The 17183-nt window shown below is 39.2% G+C and overlaps 1 protein-coding gene and 1 long non-coding RNA gene across 3 annotated transcripts in view; one reads left to right on the top strand and one right to left on the bottom strand.

Annotated features, from left to right (window-relative positions):
• LOC104910874 (actin-binding LIM protein 2-like) overlaps positions 1-9356 on the top strand; it is a 52940-nt gene extending 43584 nt beyond the window's left edge. For both annotated transcript variants that reach the window (XM_019615008.1, XM_019615007.2), the window contains exon 3: positions 9109-9356. In XM_019615008.1, the coding sequence (XP_019470553.1) occupies positions 9109-9338 (230 nt within the window). In that variant the 3' untranslated portion in view covers positions 9339-9356. The remainder of the gene's footprint in view (positions 1-9108) is intronic.
• A 294-nt stretch (positions 9357-9650) lies between these two features.
• LOC109367591 lies at positions 9651-17095 on the bottom strand. Its single transcript, XR_002114795.2, has 3 exons — positions 17044-17095; positions 13372-13457; positions 9651-10556 (listed from the first exon to the last, which is right to left on the bottom strand). It is a non-coding gene; the product is annotated as an uncharacterized LOC109367591 (long non-coding RNA).
• Between the last annotated feature and the right edge of the window lie 88 nt (positions 17096-17183).

The following is a 17183-nucleotide window of genomic DNA, read 5'->3' as shown; positions in this document are numbered from 1 at the left end:
GCTCCTTCAGCCTGTCTTCATAGCAGAGGTGCTCCAGCCTTTTGATCATCTTTGTGGCCCTCCTCTGGACTGTCTACAAAAGCTTGACATCTTTCCCATGTTGGAGGCCCCATATCTGATCATAGTACTCTGGATGGGGCCTCACAGGGGCAAAGTTGAGAGGGTCAATCACTTCCCTTGCCCTGTTGGCCACTCCTCTTCTAATGCTGCCTGGGGTACTGTTAGCATTTATGGCTGCAAGTGCGCACTGCTGGCTCATGTTATATTTTTCATCTACAAGACACCTAAGCCTTCTCAGCAGGGCTGTCGTGGGAGACCATGCCAAAGGCCTTGCAGAAGTCCAGGTAGATGACATCACAGAATCACAGAATTGTAGGGGTTGGAAGGGACCTCCAGGGATCATCGAGTCCAACCCCCTGCCAAAGCAGGTTCCCTACACCAGGTCGCACAGGTAGGCGTCCAGGCGAGACTTGAATATCTCCAGAGAAGGAGACTCCACAACCTCCCTGGGCCAGCCTGTTCCAGTGCTCCGTCACCCTCACCGTGAGGAAGTTCTTACACACACTCGTGCGAAACTTCCTATGCTGCAGCTTATGTCCGTTTCCCCTCGTCCTGTCTCCACGTACCACTGAAAAGAGACTGGCCTCACCGCTATGGCCGCCACACCTCAGATATTTATAAACCTGGATCAGGTCCCCTCTCAGTCGTCTTTTCTCAAGGCTAAACAGACCCAGTTCACTTTGCCTTCCTTTTGTCCACTAATGCCATCATTCCATCATAGTAGGCCACCAGATTGGTCAGGTGCAACCTTCCCTTGGTGAAGCTGTGCTGGCTTTCTCAGATCACCTGCTTGTCCCTCATGTGCCATAACGTGTCTTCCAGGAGGATCTGCCCTGTGATCTTCCCAGGCGCAGGAGTGAGGCTCACCAGCCTCTTGTTCCCCAGGTCCTCCTTACTCCCTTTCTTATAAATGGAAGCGATGTTTTCTTTTTTCCAGTTACCAGTGCTCATAAAAACAAGGGATGAGATTTTCCAAGAAGTAATTGCTGAAACTTCTGGGGGATGATTTGAACCACAGATACAGCCATGTGCAGAAATTCTCAATTGAACTCATTTAAAAATGATGCTTGAGATAAATGAAGTGGTGGATGGAAACATAAACTTTGCAAGCACTAAAGTTATTATTCAGATGAGGCAATTTTGAGCATACATAACTTCAACCTACATTAGATACTGTCATCCCCATGAAGAGCTTGCAATTCTATTGAATTCCTGGAATTAGGGTAGAATTACTACCCACACAAAAGATGTCAGTGCAGTTTTTCTCTACAGAGGGGAATTTTCTGTCTGTAGCACAACCTTTCACAGGGGAGTACAGCAGGGATACATTCAACACACTTAAGTACTTAATGGGCACTTCAGTGTACCAAGGTGAGGTGAAGTCTGCATGGAGACCTGAGAGCTGTTGCATAAAATTTGTCAGTAGTAGTGTAATTCCACCTCCTGCTTTTTGCATGTCTCATTAACACCAGACCATCTGCCATATCTGTGCATAGCCAGATTAGGCACTTAATTTACAAACCTGTCACTGATATCTAAAGCATGATTATGGAAAATTAGAAAATATTTAATAGTTTTGTGTAAAGCAGAACTATTGGTTTTTTTGGAGAAAAAAAGAAAAAAGCCTGCAACGGCATTCTGACTTAATTGGCCTGGCAAATGACAGCAGTATTTTATCAGAGCAGCCAAAGGTGCTGTGAGTTAGAGAATGACTGAAAGCACATAATTCTGTTCCTTTATTCTGTTTCTTCAGTCTCTTTAGATTGATTGTAAATAAAAAATAATCGGAACGATTCCTTAAAATAGTAAATCAATATAAAGCAGACAAATTTTCTGATTTTCCTGGAGGTTGTTCTGGTAGCACCGAATATCTATGTATATAGTATTCTCTTTCACCTGTAACACCATCTAAGAGATTTTATTGGACAGTTACACTGTCTTTAAGCTACTGTGAAATTCTGTTTTCCAAGGAGGGAATGGAAAATGGATGTGTACTTTCTAACACAAATTTTTAGATATGTATATATCAAATTACATAATGCACAGGAAACTCACCAAACTCTCCTTCATTTAATTATTGAACCTGAATCTTTAATGTTTTGTTAGTCATTCAGTTCATTCAGAATCTCTCAGGGTTTTCCTGTGCTGAACTGTGTACCCACAAATTAATTGATGGATGTAATAGGCAGGCTAGCTTGGGAGCTATGCTTTCAGTAATGCTACGCGTGTATGGGGAAATGTTGCATGACGGATAAGATATGTTCTCTCTAATCCTATCTGGTCCAGAAAATTCTGATTTTACTCTTCAGAGCTGTCTGTCTGAGTATTCCTGTTTGGAGGCTGGGGAAGGGTTCAGCACATCGGCTGAGCTTTCTGATGCTGCAAGCTCCTTCCGTTGTTTGCCACAGACTGTAACGAAATGAAGTGAGATTACAGTTGGTATTTCAGATATCATAGCTAAAACACTAGAGGAGATTGGCAACCTTGAGTGTTCTTGATATTATGGACATATACATGGAAAAATTTAGATATAATTATTCCTACCTAGGAAGATTGGCTGGATTACAGAGATTATATAGATTAAACATCATTCCTTCTGTCTTGCTACTGCCTCACCTGTAGACAAAGAATTTGAGATGTGAATTGACTGAGACAGTGGGATGATAGTCACATGCAGACTTCATGTGGCCATTAAGCTTACAGATGGAAGTCATTCCTAAAAACCTTTTTGGAAAGCTTGCCTGGACTCATCAGCGCTGGAGCAGAAAGACAGCATCACAGTCAGTTGTCCTCTGGAAATTAGTTTGATTTGCTGCAAAATTTTTGCAAGTCAGTTTGAAGTCAAAGTAATAGCAGTGGAAGCTTGCCAGGTAATTGCTATTGTTTCTCATGGGCAGAGTGGCCATGCAAAATGTTCCAGAAATGAGGTTTTTGGAGAACGAGCTCCTAGATTGCATCAGTGCTACTTTTCTGCCCAAAGTTGTGTCAGTAGCATATTCAGTGTTTTGTTCTTGGGATTTAGTCAGCCACCAGCATCCATCTCAGAGACAGGAGGGAAATACTAGAAATGAACTTGAACTGCAGTGCTGAGGTAGACAACTTATTCAGCTGTTGGACAAGCGGAGGCATTTCACTTGCTTAGCTTATAGTATTATGATTGGCTTTTTCTTCTGTCTCTTGTCTTTGGAGAGTCTTCCTCTCTCTCCTGTATTGGATTGATGCCTGCTTGCTTACATAAATAAGCAAGTAGACAGAGAGTAAACAATATTAAAAAAAAAAAAAGACAACAAAACAACTTCCTACATGCGCTTGCAAGTTGATAAGCAAAATACTTGGATTTTTGGCAGGCTGAAAGTTAAACAATGCTGTCTGAATAACAAGGCAACCTGTGAGTTTTAGTGTTGCAGCTGCTGTAGTATAGAGCAGCATAGCAAGTATAGCATCTTCTGGGCCTCTTGGGACACAGCACACAGCCAAAAAATTAATCTACTTTCACTAGGCTCATTTGAAAGCAGGGAAGATAGAGAAGTGTTCTATATTTGTAGAGTGCAAATACAATACTGATGACACACAGTAGTGGGGCAAGCAGTGTGCTTAAAGTGCCCTAATTAATTGCTATTGCTGCTATTTATTTTTATAGACTGTAGCCCTCATTTGAGGCACTATCCATAAAAGATTATAGAGTTAGATTGCCCGTGAAATCACACAGCATAAATGACAGTGCTCAAGATGCTGTTACAGACACCAGCCAGGGGAAAAGTAGCTACCTTATTAACAAACAGACAAACCCCTGGTCTGCGTGAGTTATTTTAGAGTTGGGTCACTGAAAACTATCTTCATGAGGGGAAATGTTGGGCTGTCAGAGAAGCCAACCTGAGCTACCATCTGCAGAGGCAGTGCACCTTCCATCCCTTACACATCTCCCACCACGTCCTGGTGATGGATGGCTGCCAAATACCCTCACAAGAGATAGATGCTTATTTATTCAGTACTTAAAAATTGCTCCTGAAGTCAGTGATTGTTCAGCATAGAATCATTAAGGTTGGAAAAGACCTTTAAGGTTATTTAGTCCAACCATCAAGTCATTGCCATCATGTCCCTCAGTGCCACAGTCACTCAGCATGGGGCATTGCCCTGCCTTGGTGTTACATTTCATTCCAAGCAGATTAGTTTCTCAGTGTTTCTTTCCTTTTATTTCAAGTGCTGTGTTTGCAATGCTTTCCTTGCTTCACTAAGAACTTCCATAATAGTGTGTAGCTGCTTCTAGGTTTTAAATAACCCTACCTCCAGATGCTCATTTTGGATGACAAGTGTTGGGTGGGAGTGGATCTGTGACATAACACTGATTTCCTCTCCAAGAAGAGTAGTTGCCTTCGAATGTGCTCCTCAAACATCCTTCAGGTTTCCCTTCAGGTTTTCTTTCCCCGATTTTTCATTTCTGCAGGTGTGCAGGAACAGTCCAACCTGGGAGGGGCTCCCTGCCCACATAAGCAGCAGGACAGGGGAATGGCATTCCACTGAAGAGAGGGCTAATGAGTCTATTTCTCTCAGCTTGCAAAAGTCCATAAGCCCACCCTGCTCATATATCTGTGACAAAAAAAAAAAACAAAACCAACAGAACAAACAAAGCCATTAATGGCCTTTCTCATTTAGTATTTTTGCTTATGGTGAACTAGTTCAGTTGAAATTCTAGAGAGACTAATGAGTATTGACAAGAATTTAAATTAAGGGGACAAACGTAGAATCAAGGCTTTATAACATGATTTTGGAATACTAAAATATACTAAGATACTGAAAATCTTGTACTGGAAGTGATATTACTGATACAGAAAGAAAACTGTTGTGTCATGGCTAAGCCTGTTTGAAAACTTCTCATCCTAGCTTTTCCCTATGATGAAGTATTTTACAGTGTATGTGGCATTCTTGCATGAAAAGCCTGTCTTCATTTAAAAGCAGAAATGATTAAAAAAAACCACTTTTTTTCAATATTGCATGCATAATTTTGTTTCAGCTGTAATCTTAACAGTTTAGATTTTTACTGGCAAAAGAACAGCTGGGTTTATGAAAGAAATAGGTAAGAAAGTTATAATCCTCTTCTCTAAAGAAGTTCTTGTACTAAATTGAATCAGTAGTCATATTGATGTACATCAGAAGTAATAGCCTTGGGTGAGCGGAAGAAGATATCAAATCTTCACAGAAGTATGTTGGCCAATAGTAGCAATTCAATTTATTATAGATCTAATTGTTTCCAAATACATTTTTACTATAATCTATTTATGTCAGTGTATTTCTATTATGATAATACACAGAAGCTAGTATTCTCAGTGGGAAAAATAATGAATGAGTCTCTTTCCCTACTTCCTATGTACTTTCCATTTTAACAATAGAATTCAAGAACTTGAAAGTTTTTGTGTTTTTAAGGGAACAGCTGAATAAAACTGTTCATGGATTTGTTATATCGTAACATTTACTGAGTGCTGGTTTTATGGAGGATGCCAGATACATCTGTGTAATTAAACAGCAGTATTAAATGAAAGAAATATATTTTAAAATGTTGATATTTGCATTTCATGGGTGGTATTGGGTTTAAAGTGTCAAATATCCAAGAAAATTTATAAATAAATAAATAAATAAATATGATATACACTAATAAACATATAATTCTAATACTATCTGAGCTTGTCTCATACTTTTTGTGGTCCCGTGGTATCTCTCTTGTACTTTAAATAAAACCCTAATGTTGTAACCATATTTGATAATCTCCTTTTAATATTGTGCAGACATCATTCTGAAGCCAGAGAGTTCTAAGCCTTTTCTTCCCATCTTTTTTTCATTCTTACTGGAATGCTATTCCATTCCAAAAACTTCCTCTGGTGGTTAGAAACATTTCTATTATTTTCAGCTTCCATTTGTTCATGGCCAAGGTTTCCTCACTTGTTCTTGTGCCAGTGCTCTTGCTGGGTTTAAATAGGTCTTCATCTTTTCTTTAGCTTGCTCTGTTTGAACCTCAGATATATGTTGAGGTATTAGTTGTTTCCCAACGTGTGGGTTTTGGTAGGCTAAACAAGCTAAGTTCTGCTTAGCTCTTAAAATAAGTTTCTACACATCATCCTGATAGCCACGCTTACACCTGCTCTGGTGTGAATCAGTCTTTTCTGAAAATAACTGAGCAAGTGCTAGATGAGGTCTCACAAGGTATAGTGTTTTTGATACTAGCTAGCTCTGCAGGACCTACTTGGCACAGTGCATTCTTTGTTACTCAAATCATTAATGACTCGTAGTCCCATGACTGCCAATATTTGCAAGTCTTCTTCTGCCACTCAGGATTTTTTGTTATTAGTAGTGTTTGTGTGGAAGACATTTCACAATGTGTCTTCAAAATAAATCCATTCTTGCTGTCTCAAGGCATCCAGCCTCTTGATTCCCCACTTTGCATTCATACAGTCTGCTGTGGAGTGATATGTAAGAACTCAAAGTAATTGCAACTTCTGCCTTTGGGGAAATAAAATGCATAGGTTACTCTGAAAGTAATGCTTTGCATTTATTTCCATAGAAAACAACAATTACAGAGAGCACAATAACACTGTTTCATAGAGAAAATTGGCAGCTACAAAACACTGTTTTTCAATAGTCACCACTATTAACTATTCATTTTCCCTAGCAATGGATAAGAGCCTGCACGTGTGCTCATAAAAACCTGTACCAGCTGAGGTGATCCACTCTTTCACAGCTGATATGGTGGTATTGCTGGGAAAATTGTTGCCTGTGCAGTCCAATGCTCATTGTGCTCACATCCACTGTTTGGTCTCTATAAGCGTTCAGAAAGCATTGATAGTGTCAGTGGGTGCCATTTTTTCTCCATGGCACACTTGTGCTTTATCTGTTCTTTCTTGCTAGAAGCCATTTTGTCAGACTGTTGTTCTGCTGCCATCTGTCACACTGCAAGAAAACGTAAGGAAAGAGTAATGGTGGCAATGTCCATCCTCCACTGCCATACTACAAACATCCACTTCTGATGTCCTGGGGTGACAACATAAATATAGGAGGCATTACTTTCTGTGCAGCCCTCATATTTTCAGGATGAGACAGGGCCCCATGTTGCACTAGTGACAAGGCTGTCACCACCCACATTTGCTCAGATGTTTATTTATGTCCTTTAGATATTTTCACTCATAGTCTACTTGACAAATCTACGTGCTATCTGATATAATTTAGAACTGTTCTACTGCATCTCAGCACACTGCTCATCGTCTTAAAATCACAGTTGATTTGTGCTATTAAAAAAAAAAAAATTATCTTGCCAGTACATATATAGATGAAATATATTGACTGAAGGAAACCTGTAACACTTAGCAGGTCTTGTGATATCTGTGAGAAGTCTACAAAAAGCATATCCTTACTAAGAGTAAGTAATGTTGAGGAAGAAAAATGTTGTTTCACTAATACTAAGTTTGTGAAGTGAGGCCCATGAGCAAATTGCAATACAAAATTTCCAACCTATAGTTGTTATCACTGGCAAATGCAATGTAATTGGAATTACTTTGGTTTACAAAGAAGAAAAGTTAATTAACCTAAGCTTCTTGGTCATATATTAAAGCATTATCAGCATGATTGTTTTCTGTCGTTTAGTGGTTAGGGCATTGCCAGAGAGGAAGATTATAATTTAAATGCCAAGATGGCATTGAGCCACTTGTGATATTAAGGAAGGTGATAAAAAAGACAGGCAATTGGATTTGGTTTTGAATAAAAGATGACAGGATCCTATGCTTTCTAGGGTTTTCTGTGTGGTGAATACTTTGCTTATTTCCATAGAAAACAACAATTACAATTGCTTTGTGCCTTAAGCATGCTTGATGGACCTGTTTCTCATTGTTTAGATGAGTAGATGGTAGATTCTGGTATGGAAAACAGGCTTTGGTATGAATAGAGATATTACTTTTAAAAAGCAGGTAACAAATAAGTGGTGCTCATCACAGTGACAGAATCACCATTTTGAATTTCTGTTCTCCTTGTAAGTCAATTTTAGTAGGTTTTCAAATATTTAGTCCATATGGGTGGGGGCCATCTTCTGCAACTCTGTCTACTTCTGTGTGACTTCAGCCAGATTGTTGTCTCTTTCCCATTTTATAATCTCAAAATGTCAGCCTGTCTGCATCCTGGGTGCAAGGGAGAAAGCCTCATGCAAAGTCTCACCAACACTTGGTTATTCAACTTTAACTCTTTCCTACACGCTCAGCTTTAAAATGATAAAATGACAGATAGGATTAAAAATTCTACTTTTACCAGGAGCAGATGGTTGTGAATATCCCTTCAATTCATATTTGCTGTGTGACACTTACCCGGTAAACATAAGATCTATTTTAAAATATTCTGTAAGCTGTCATGGACATTACAAACAGTTGCCATGCACACCAGACCCCGTGCTTACTGGGAGCAGTATTTCAGCACTGTTTGTACCCAGGAAGGCTATCGAGCAATTGTATAGTAATCTCTGAAATATTTATTTACCTAGAAGGTGATGATAACTTGGCTCAGGCTGCCCAGAAAAGCTGTGGATGCCACATCCTTGGCTCAAGGCCAGGTTGGATGGGGCCATGAGCAGCCTGAGCTGGTGGGGGGAACCAACCTATAGCAGGGGATTGGAGCTCAGTGATTTTTAAGGTCCCTTCCAAACCAAGCCATTCTATGATTCATTTCAACATTGGTGCTTTGGATTTTGAAGGTTTATACTCTTTATGCATTTCCTTTAACCTCTTAAATCCAGGTATTGTATATGTCAGCACTGTACTTGATTCTAAAAGACTTTACTAGCAACATCTGCCCTGGTTAGTGTTTTTGCAAAGATTGAACTATTAGTGTGCAAAATAGATGACTGATGTAAAAGCACTGAAAAAGCAGGGTTTTTCAGCTACATGCCTGTTCTGTGATCATAAGGCCCTGTACTGAAGCACTAAAACACTCTGCTAGGAACTGACCCTGATCAGCTTCATCTTGGAGAGAGCTATTTCCTTTTTCAACCTTCTGAGTCTGCCTTTTTTCTTCCTGCAGCTTGTGGATGTGACCTGGCTCAAGGAGGATTTTTTGTGAGACAGGGAGACTACATCTGTACTTTGGACTACCAGAGACTCTATGGCACACGGTGCTTCAGTTGTGATGAATTCATTGAGGGAGAAGTGGTCTCAGCACTGGGCAAAACCTATCACCCAGACTGTTTTGTGTGTGCTGTTTGCAGGTATGTGTTCTATGAAGTTGTATTTCATTTGAAAAACAGATTTTGAAAGAGTAATGCTAGGCATTCAAACTGATAGCATATAGATGAAAAATTGTTATACTTTCTATTATAACTGTTGCTTTCTAAAGAGCAGATTTTTAAAATCCAAATTCGGAGTTACTTTTTTTATTTTTTAATTTTATTTCTGTTTAATGATATTTTATATGTGAAGTTTTCAAGGTACTTGAGAAACTGCCTTTATCTCTCCAGTCAGATATTTTGCCCCAGATATTCATCCTGATTTCTGTGGTGTCTGTTATTTCATATTTTGTTGGCAGAAGCTTACACAGGACTAAGATATCAGTGCCTGTGTCCCAGGCAATCCAAGCAGATACTGTATGAGTAGACTTAAACCAAAACATCACCGTTCTGCTTCCTAGAAATTACAGTAGTCACTTAAAATAGGACAGAAATGCCCTGGTCTCACAAACATTGGTGTATGTGTTGGATTTCACCAAGAGTCTCCAGCAGGAGTGTAGGTGACAGGTGACACTGCACACAAGATGTCCCCTCCATGAGATGCCTGGTGGAGGTCACTAAGATCATTTCGCACTGTGGATCCAATGAGGGTGGCAATCTTTGCAGGCTCTGAAGTACAGACAGTTGATGTTCATTGGAATTATATCTTAATTTTCTTCTACAGAAATAGCACAAACTTCAGGAAGAAATTTATGTATGCCAAATTTTCAGGAAACTTCAGGAACAGGCTACCCAGAGATGTTCTGAACGCCCTCTTCCCTGGAAGTGTTCAAAGCTAGATTGGATAGAGTTCTCTGCAACCTGATATGGTGCTTAATCTAGCAGTTGGCAACCCTGCCCATGGCAGGGGGTTGGAACTAGGTGATCTTTGAGGTCCCTTCCACTCCAAGCCATTCTATGATTCCATGAAATGCACTGTTATTGCAATAGTTTGAAGCGACTGCTTTAACAGTGTTTCTGTCAAATTTGAGCTTGTACCAACATATGAAAGCAACTCCAAATGGCTGCAGTGCTGTGAGTAACAGGGCATCAAGGCATCACATTATAGATGCTGTATCTGCTGGTGCTGTATTCAGATACTTAGGCAGTCCAAAGGATCTCTATCTCTGTGGCCATACCGCAACCAAATCTACCCAGTTCATCAAGTGGATGAGCTCAGATGTCCTCCTGTGCTGATACAGAAACAGGGCTTGCTTCAAATTCCAGAACACCATGTGTCATGGCAAGATGTCTGTGCAGCTTGAATCTACCAATTGCAGAAATAATTAATTAGTTGTATTAAGAGGAGGTCTCCTAGCCTGACAGGCTTCTGTTAGATTAAATTTTGTTTCTTCAGATTCTGCAAATACAAGTAGATTTTTCCTCTTGGATAAACAAACACAAGTAAAGAAGAAAAAAAAGAGTTAAGATAACAAACCTGAACACGTACATATATTTAATAGGAGGTAGAATGGTTTAAGTGTCTAATTGTAACACTCGTGAGTTAAATGTGGATTGCACAGCCTGTCAGTGTAACAGCTCTTCTACAATTCTCATTAGTGCTGGTACCTTCTATGTAATGAGGTGGTACTTTTGACTAAGAGGAAAATAAAACCCATTGATTCTACTTTCCTGCCAAATATGGTGACATTCTTCGCCACATCACTAAGGGCTAGTTCATGGGCCTAGAATGTGCCTTTGCTGGAACAGGCTGCCCAGAGAACCTGTGGATGCCTCATCCCCAGAGGTGTTGAAGGCTAGGTTGGATGGGGCCGTGGGCAGCCTGGTCTAGCATCTGACAGTAGTAGCTGACAACCCTGCCCACAACTGGGGTTGGAACCAGATGATCTTTAAGACCTCTTCTAACCCAAGCCATTCTGTGATGATTCTCTGCCTATACCGAGCAGCTTAATAATTCACATAGGCTTCAGTGAGGCTGTTGCTGTACTAACTTCTTGCTGTATTTAGCCAGTCCTTTAGCTGATGGTTTAGAGTTTTGTGTTAAAATTTGTCTTGTTTCCCTGGAAAATCAGAATAACTTTTCATGTAATTAAATTACGTAAGTACCTAACAATCCATGTTAGATGAATTGCAGTATATAGACTTACTGGATAAGTCTATACATAAGTATATAAGCATTTACTGGAGCATGCTATTAATATCCCATGTAATGAAGATGTGCTGAATCTAGGTAACAATTTTAGAAACAAAGTTGCTGATAAAGTAGCATTTCATATCAAGAAATAAATGCAGAGGTATTCTCTAACCTTCTTGTGTAACTGAATAATTGGATCAATAGCTATTCCACTAATGAAGTTTCTAATTGTTGCTATGTGCAACTTTGTTAGAGAGACCCAGGTTTGCTATTTTTTTCCTTTGAAGGACACACAAATTCATGTTGTCTTCATCAGAGCCAACTAACATCCAGCTGAGTTGTCGGGATTCAATTAGTGTCTCCTAAGGGGGTTGTAACACTGACTTGTAGCATAGATCAGCAGAAGAATCCCATCATCTGTTCATATTAAAAACACTGGACCATTTTCTCAATTTCTTTAAATCATCATTGCTTCAATTACCCTAGTCTTTGCAAGCCAAATGTAATTCATGTTCTTTATTGGAAAGAATGTCCTATCTAGTCAACAGCAGCATTTATTTTATTAAGTGATACGTCAGCAAAAATATGGTGAGTAGAGTACATGTGTTTTAAGCTGACACAGTTGTAGGAGATTTTTTTCTTTTTTCCCCCCTTAAAAAATGAATGAAAAACCAATGGAAACATGCCAGACAGAAAAAAGACCTTGAGCCATTTGGTGAGGGATACAATGCTGCAAAGCACTTTTCCTGGGCATTTTCCTTGGAAGAATTTGTCCAGTGTACCATTTGTGTTCTCATTTCTTACAGATTGGCAGAAAGATTAAATAACAGACCAAATCCACATCATCTAAGGCAGCTACATGATCATGCAAACTGCATCTGATGTTACCCCTTAGAACTGGACTTCAACATAGGCTCTCTGTTAGAATTTTGACTTCTGAAATGGAACTGACTACCTTTCCTGCCCTAATGGGAACCAAGCACAGCTCTTACCAGTTTCACTAGCAAAAGTAAACTTTAGCTGCTGAAGGCTTTGCGCTCATGAAAGGGGTCCTCAAAACACTGCAGTATAGTTAAGTACTTTGATTGAATACTTTTGTAACCAGTATTTCTGTAGCTGCTGAAGTAAACACTCCTGTGTCAAGTAGTAAACCAGTGATATTAGCAGTTCTTTTACTATTTTCACAGAAGAGGAGGTTTGAATTGAAACTAGCAGGAAATGTATCTGAATTCAGATCAATGAGAAAACCTTAGAGGCATTCAGCTAGCTGGAGCAGTGGGGAAAATGCCAGTCACATAACTCCATTCACTTTTTGGAGCCACTGACATTGCTGCTTTTGAGTGCCACATGAGCCACTGTCATACAGAGCTGTATTCCCTCTATTCCCTCTTGCAGTCTGCGCTGCGTTGATAAGCTGCTGCACTGTTCTGTGAAAAAGCTTGTATGTCAAAAACCCAAGTCTTCCCTAAGGCATCTGCTGGGACTCAAATGCTCTTGCCCTGCACTGCCACAGTTCAGAAATCCATAGATGAGAAGCTGACTGTTCAAAATGCACTGTATCCTAGTGTGCTATGCGATGGTCTCTATCTTGCACTGACCAGTTGGCTTCTAAACAAATTCAGGTTTGAATTGCGTGTTTGCTCTGCTGGCATAGTTTGAAGGCTTTCTCCCAGAGCTGTTTGTAGTCAGTGTAACTGTTTGCAGCTGTTGTTTTTTGTGATTGTATTGCTTAAAACCATGGAAGAGTAGAAAAATAACAACATAGATTCAAAAATAGTTGCTGATTGACTGCTTATTCTGAACTCCACCAAGTAGATAAGCAATCCTGTTCTTACATTTTCATTAACTGAAAGGACCTATGTCCTAAGAGGGCTACCTTTTCTCTGAAAGATCCTATGTTTGTAAAAGTGAAATAAAGAGAGAGATAATTAAGACTATTTGTATCAAGAGAGCTGAGGTCTATTGAAATTGTTCACAAAATTCTTACATAGCACTCGGAGACTTGGCTCACCAGAACAGCATATGTAAAAGGCCAGAAAATTGAGTGTTTCAGAAAGCAATGGGAAGTTACACCTGTGATGAAAAGAAATACTTTTAAAAATAGCATTTTCATGAGCAGCCTTAGTGTATTAATACCTAATATAGACATATTAAGATATATGATCTGCTACATGTAGACATATGCTTATACTATACGTGGATACTATACTGGATTTCAGTCTTGCTGACATGTGCACATGGTATCAGTCTGCATTTTGGTATTATGGATTCATATAATTAATAAAGTTGGGATGGGAGTTGTTTATTCACACAGTTGGAGAAATGTATGTAATTGTTATCTGTATGTTACTAATATTATATTCTTATAATTGGTCATACACAGGATGTTTTTTTTTTGTGTGACATGTACATGATGAAGAGGGAACAGTTTCACTCTTCGCTGGATGATAAATTAACATGAATGTTTCAAGCTAATAACCAAACAGCTTTGTGCTTTCTGTACAGAATTTGACCATCCAAATCCTTTGGTTTGTCTGAATTTAGAAAGTTCTCTCTTGGAACAGTCTATTGGCAGAAGTTGAGCATGTTCCAAGAGGTGAATAATGTGTAGAGGAGTGTGAGACATTTTTATGCTATTCTTCAAGGAACTTGAAGATCCAGATCTAGAACTTCTCACAATCAATTTATATTCCTGTTATCTTCAAGAAGGTAACTAAGCATAGCCAAGCAGGTAGATATAAAATTTTAGAAACTTGTTGGAAAAATATATATATATACATTTTTTTTTAGTCCTACGTAACGCTGCTATTACCAGGAAGGATTTGAGGACTATTGTGTAGGTATGGCTTAGAAGAGTTTCTAAGGAATTAAGATAATACTGAAAATGAAAAAAAATCAGTTCATCCCAGACATTCTAAATATGCTAAACCTTTTTAATTGCTCACTTTTTTTTATTGTTTATGAAATTTGAAAGAGTTTTGTTCCCACTTACACAGCACTGGGTACTTCTTAAAGCATCTCTTGTAGCAGAGTTCTTCATTTGGATATTTATGCCAAAATTTTGAAATCCAATTGAATGTTCTCCTTGACATTTTGATCATAAAATAAAGGCATTTATCAATATTAAGGTTTTTCCTGAAGGACTCTTACTGTCCTGTTTTTACATGGACATGTTTTAAGGTTAAACAAGTCCTTTTCATTTAGCCCTCCTTGTGCATCCTGTGGTTCTGCTTTGTGCCTATGCCCCCCTGCCAGCCTTCCTCCAGTACATCAATATCTGTCTTATTCTGAGGAACCCACAACTGCATGCACAATTCTAGATGCACTCTCCCAAATGATGAACTGAGGGAAAGATCACTTCCTCATCCCACTCACTGAGCAACCAAGGATGTCACTGACCTTCTTTGCTAGAAGGACAACCTACTGACTCAAGTTCCACTTACTGTCCCTTACATCTTTTTCTGCAAAGCAACTTTTTAGCTGATTGACCCCAAACATGTAAAGATGCATGGGATTATTCCTCCTCAGGTACAGGCTTAGCATTTGCCTTTGCTGAACTTCATGAAGACAGTAAATAGCAAGTAATGCTTGCTTTGTCTCATCAGGTTTAACATCCTCGACCAAATTCTGCCACATAGAGCAACCTTGAGGGACATGAAAGTACCAGGTGAATCAGCACACAGTATGATCCTGCAGATCCTCAGATTGCAGTCTGACATTACACTCGACCCAGCATAACTGCAGGCTGCTACTGAAATGGATAGCTCTGCTCTCCCCACATTCCTGACCATATGCTTCTGTTAATTTTCTTATATCAAATTCAGTTCATGGTTCTGCCACAAAGTCAGGTCAGCAACTTAAAGAACAGAAGGCCATGAGGTAGCACTGGAAAAAAAAAAACGAACGTGTTTTTGGCCCAGAAAGCTTGAATGACATGCCCTCAGCTTCAAAGGCTGAGACACTGTGCAGAGAAAGAAGAAACAAGGGCCAGGCCTTTCAATTTCAGCACAGTTGCCCTGAATTAGGCTGATGCTGGTTTATGTTTTACAGTATAATTTTTTGGTCACCTACAGTCACTGCTGGTTTATGTTTTACAGTATAATTTGTTGGTCACCTACAGTCACTGCCAACTACAAATACTGGAGGCGGGTGGACAAAACAAAATTCACTGAAAAATGAATCATAAGAGATGTACTAAAAACCTTACGAGTCATTCCAAGAACTGCTTTAAAGATACTCTTAATTCTCATTTTAAAAATAGATTAGTGAACTGTGAAAATCACACTGAATGTTTTTAAGAGGATGAGTATCTAATTAAATCCCATACCTAGTGATATTCAGTGGCTGACTGTGAGATGTCATTATACTAAAAGGCAGATACACTGTTTTTAACCTACAATTCTATATATAGTCCTGCTCACAAGTTAAAGAGCTCAGAAACTGAAACCTCGTTAATTGTCTGTTATCACCTTCTGTTGAGCTTTCACTTGTACTGACATCAAAAACCTGGAGCGGAATAGCTTGTGAAAGAGAGAGGTCAGATGTTACAGAAATGCTGGTGATTAGTTACTAAACTTTCAGAAAACAAACCAGTTTAATGGGGTAGTAAAACCTTCCCACAACCTCCCCCTGAAGCGTATGAGTGCTGGTGTGTTTTGTGGGCGTCATCTACCAGCTATGTTTTTGTGCAATAAGAGGTCAGTTATTCTATTCTCTTCCAGTTTTAACTGCATCTTTTGATTGTCTAATTGCCTAACATAGATGGACCCATTCAAAGTGATCACTACCTACTCATACTTTATTTAACGTTTGCTGCATTTGTTTTAGATGGGCTTCTATGTGCAGAAGCTCAGCTGGATTTTTGTCAATTAGATCAGGTATAAAATAAATCAACTTGCTGTCTGACTGCTACTCCTAATATAAGTTAGGAGAATGCTTAGTAGTTGTAATGCTTCTTGAAATCCATAAGTCACTTATGGCTTCCAGTGCATCACTGCCTCTAGGATTAATGGTGCAAAGCTTTCCTTATTACTAAAGTCTCACACAGAAGTCCAGTTGGGTCATTCATTGATTCCCAGCCTTGTTGCCATTGAGGACTATGGTGAACCATAGTGAATGTTAACACCTTGCTCAGGGAATGCAAAGATGCAAAAGTATGAAAGATAATGAGGTAGTTGCGTTATTGCATCTGTGGAACAGGTTATCTTTTTGTGGAGGTTTAATTTTGAGTAGATTACCAGCAGTCTTAGTAATTCTGTATCTGTCAGAAAAAAGGAGATGTTACTAAAAAGATGCAGGAGATTGATTATTTCTTGTCTTAGTTCTGGAACAGCTGTAATTCCTTAGCTTGTGCTTATTCAAGTGACTGAATAGGTTACAGAAGTGATTTTTGTAATAATTAATTGAAGTGAATACATGATTAAATGATGTCTTTCACACTGGAAGGAGAAAACTAGGAGAGAATTTGAGTTACATCACTCTGCTACTGAGACAGTTTTTAATAAAAAGTCCTTAATTTTTATCACCTACATAAACATGAAAAAAAAATACCGTATGTGATTGTACAATCAAAGAATGTGCAGATATTATAATTATGAGGTATACCAGAGAGCTTGGCTACATAGTTATTACATCAAAGCAGAAAAGATAGGATGCTTACCCATATCCTGGGCTCACTTGTGAAACTCCATCAGAGTAGATCTCCAGAAGAGATCCTTCCCCACTGGTAGTCAGCTCTTAAATGGGTCTAGTAGAGGTGCAGCCAGGCTCCACCCCTTCCTGCAGCACAGGTGAATTGCC

The sequence above is a fragment of the Meleagris gallopavo genome, chromosome 4, assembly GCF_000146605.3.
Source record: "Meleagris gallopavo isolate NT-WF06-2002-E0010 breed Aviagen turkey brand Nicholas breeding stock chromosome 4, Turkey_5.1, whole genome shotgun sequence".
NCBI lineage: Eukaryota > Metazoa > Chordata > Aves > Galliformes > Phasianidae > Meleagris > Meleagris gallopavo.
The sequence above is the reverse complement of the archived record's forward strand: the minus strand, read 5'-3'. Positions and strand labels throughout refer to the sequence as shown.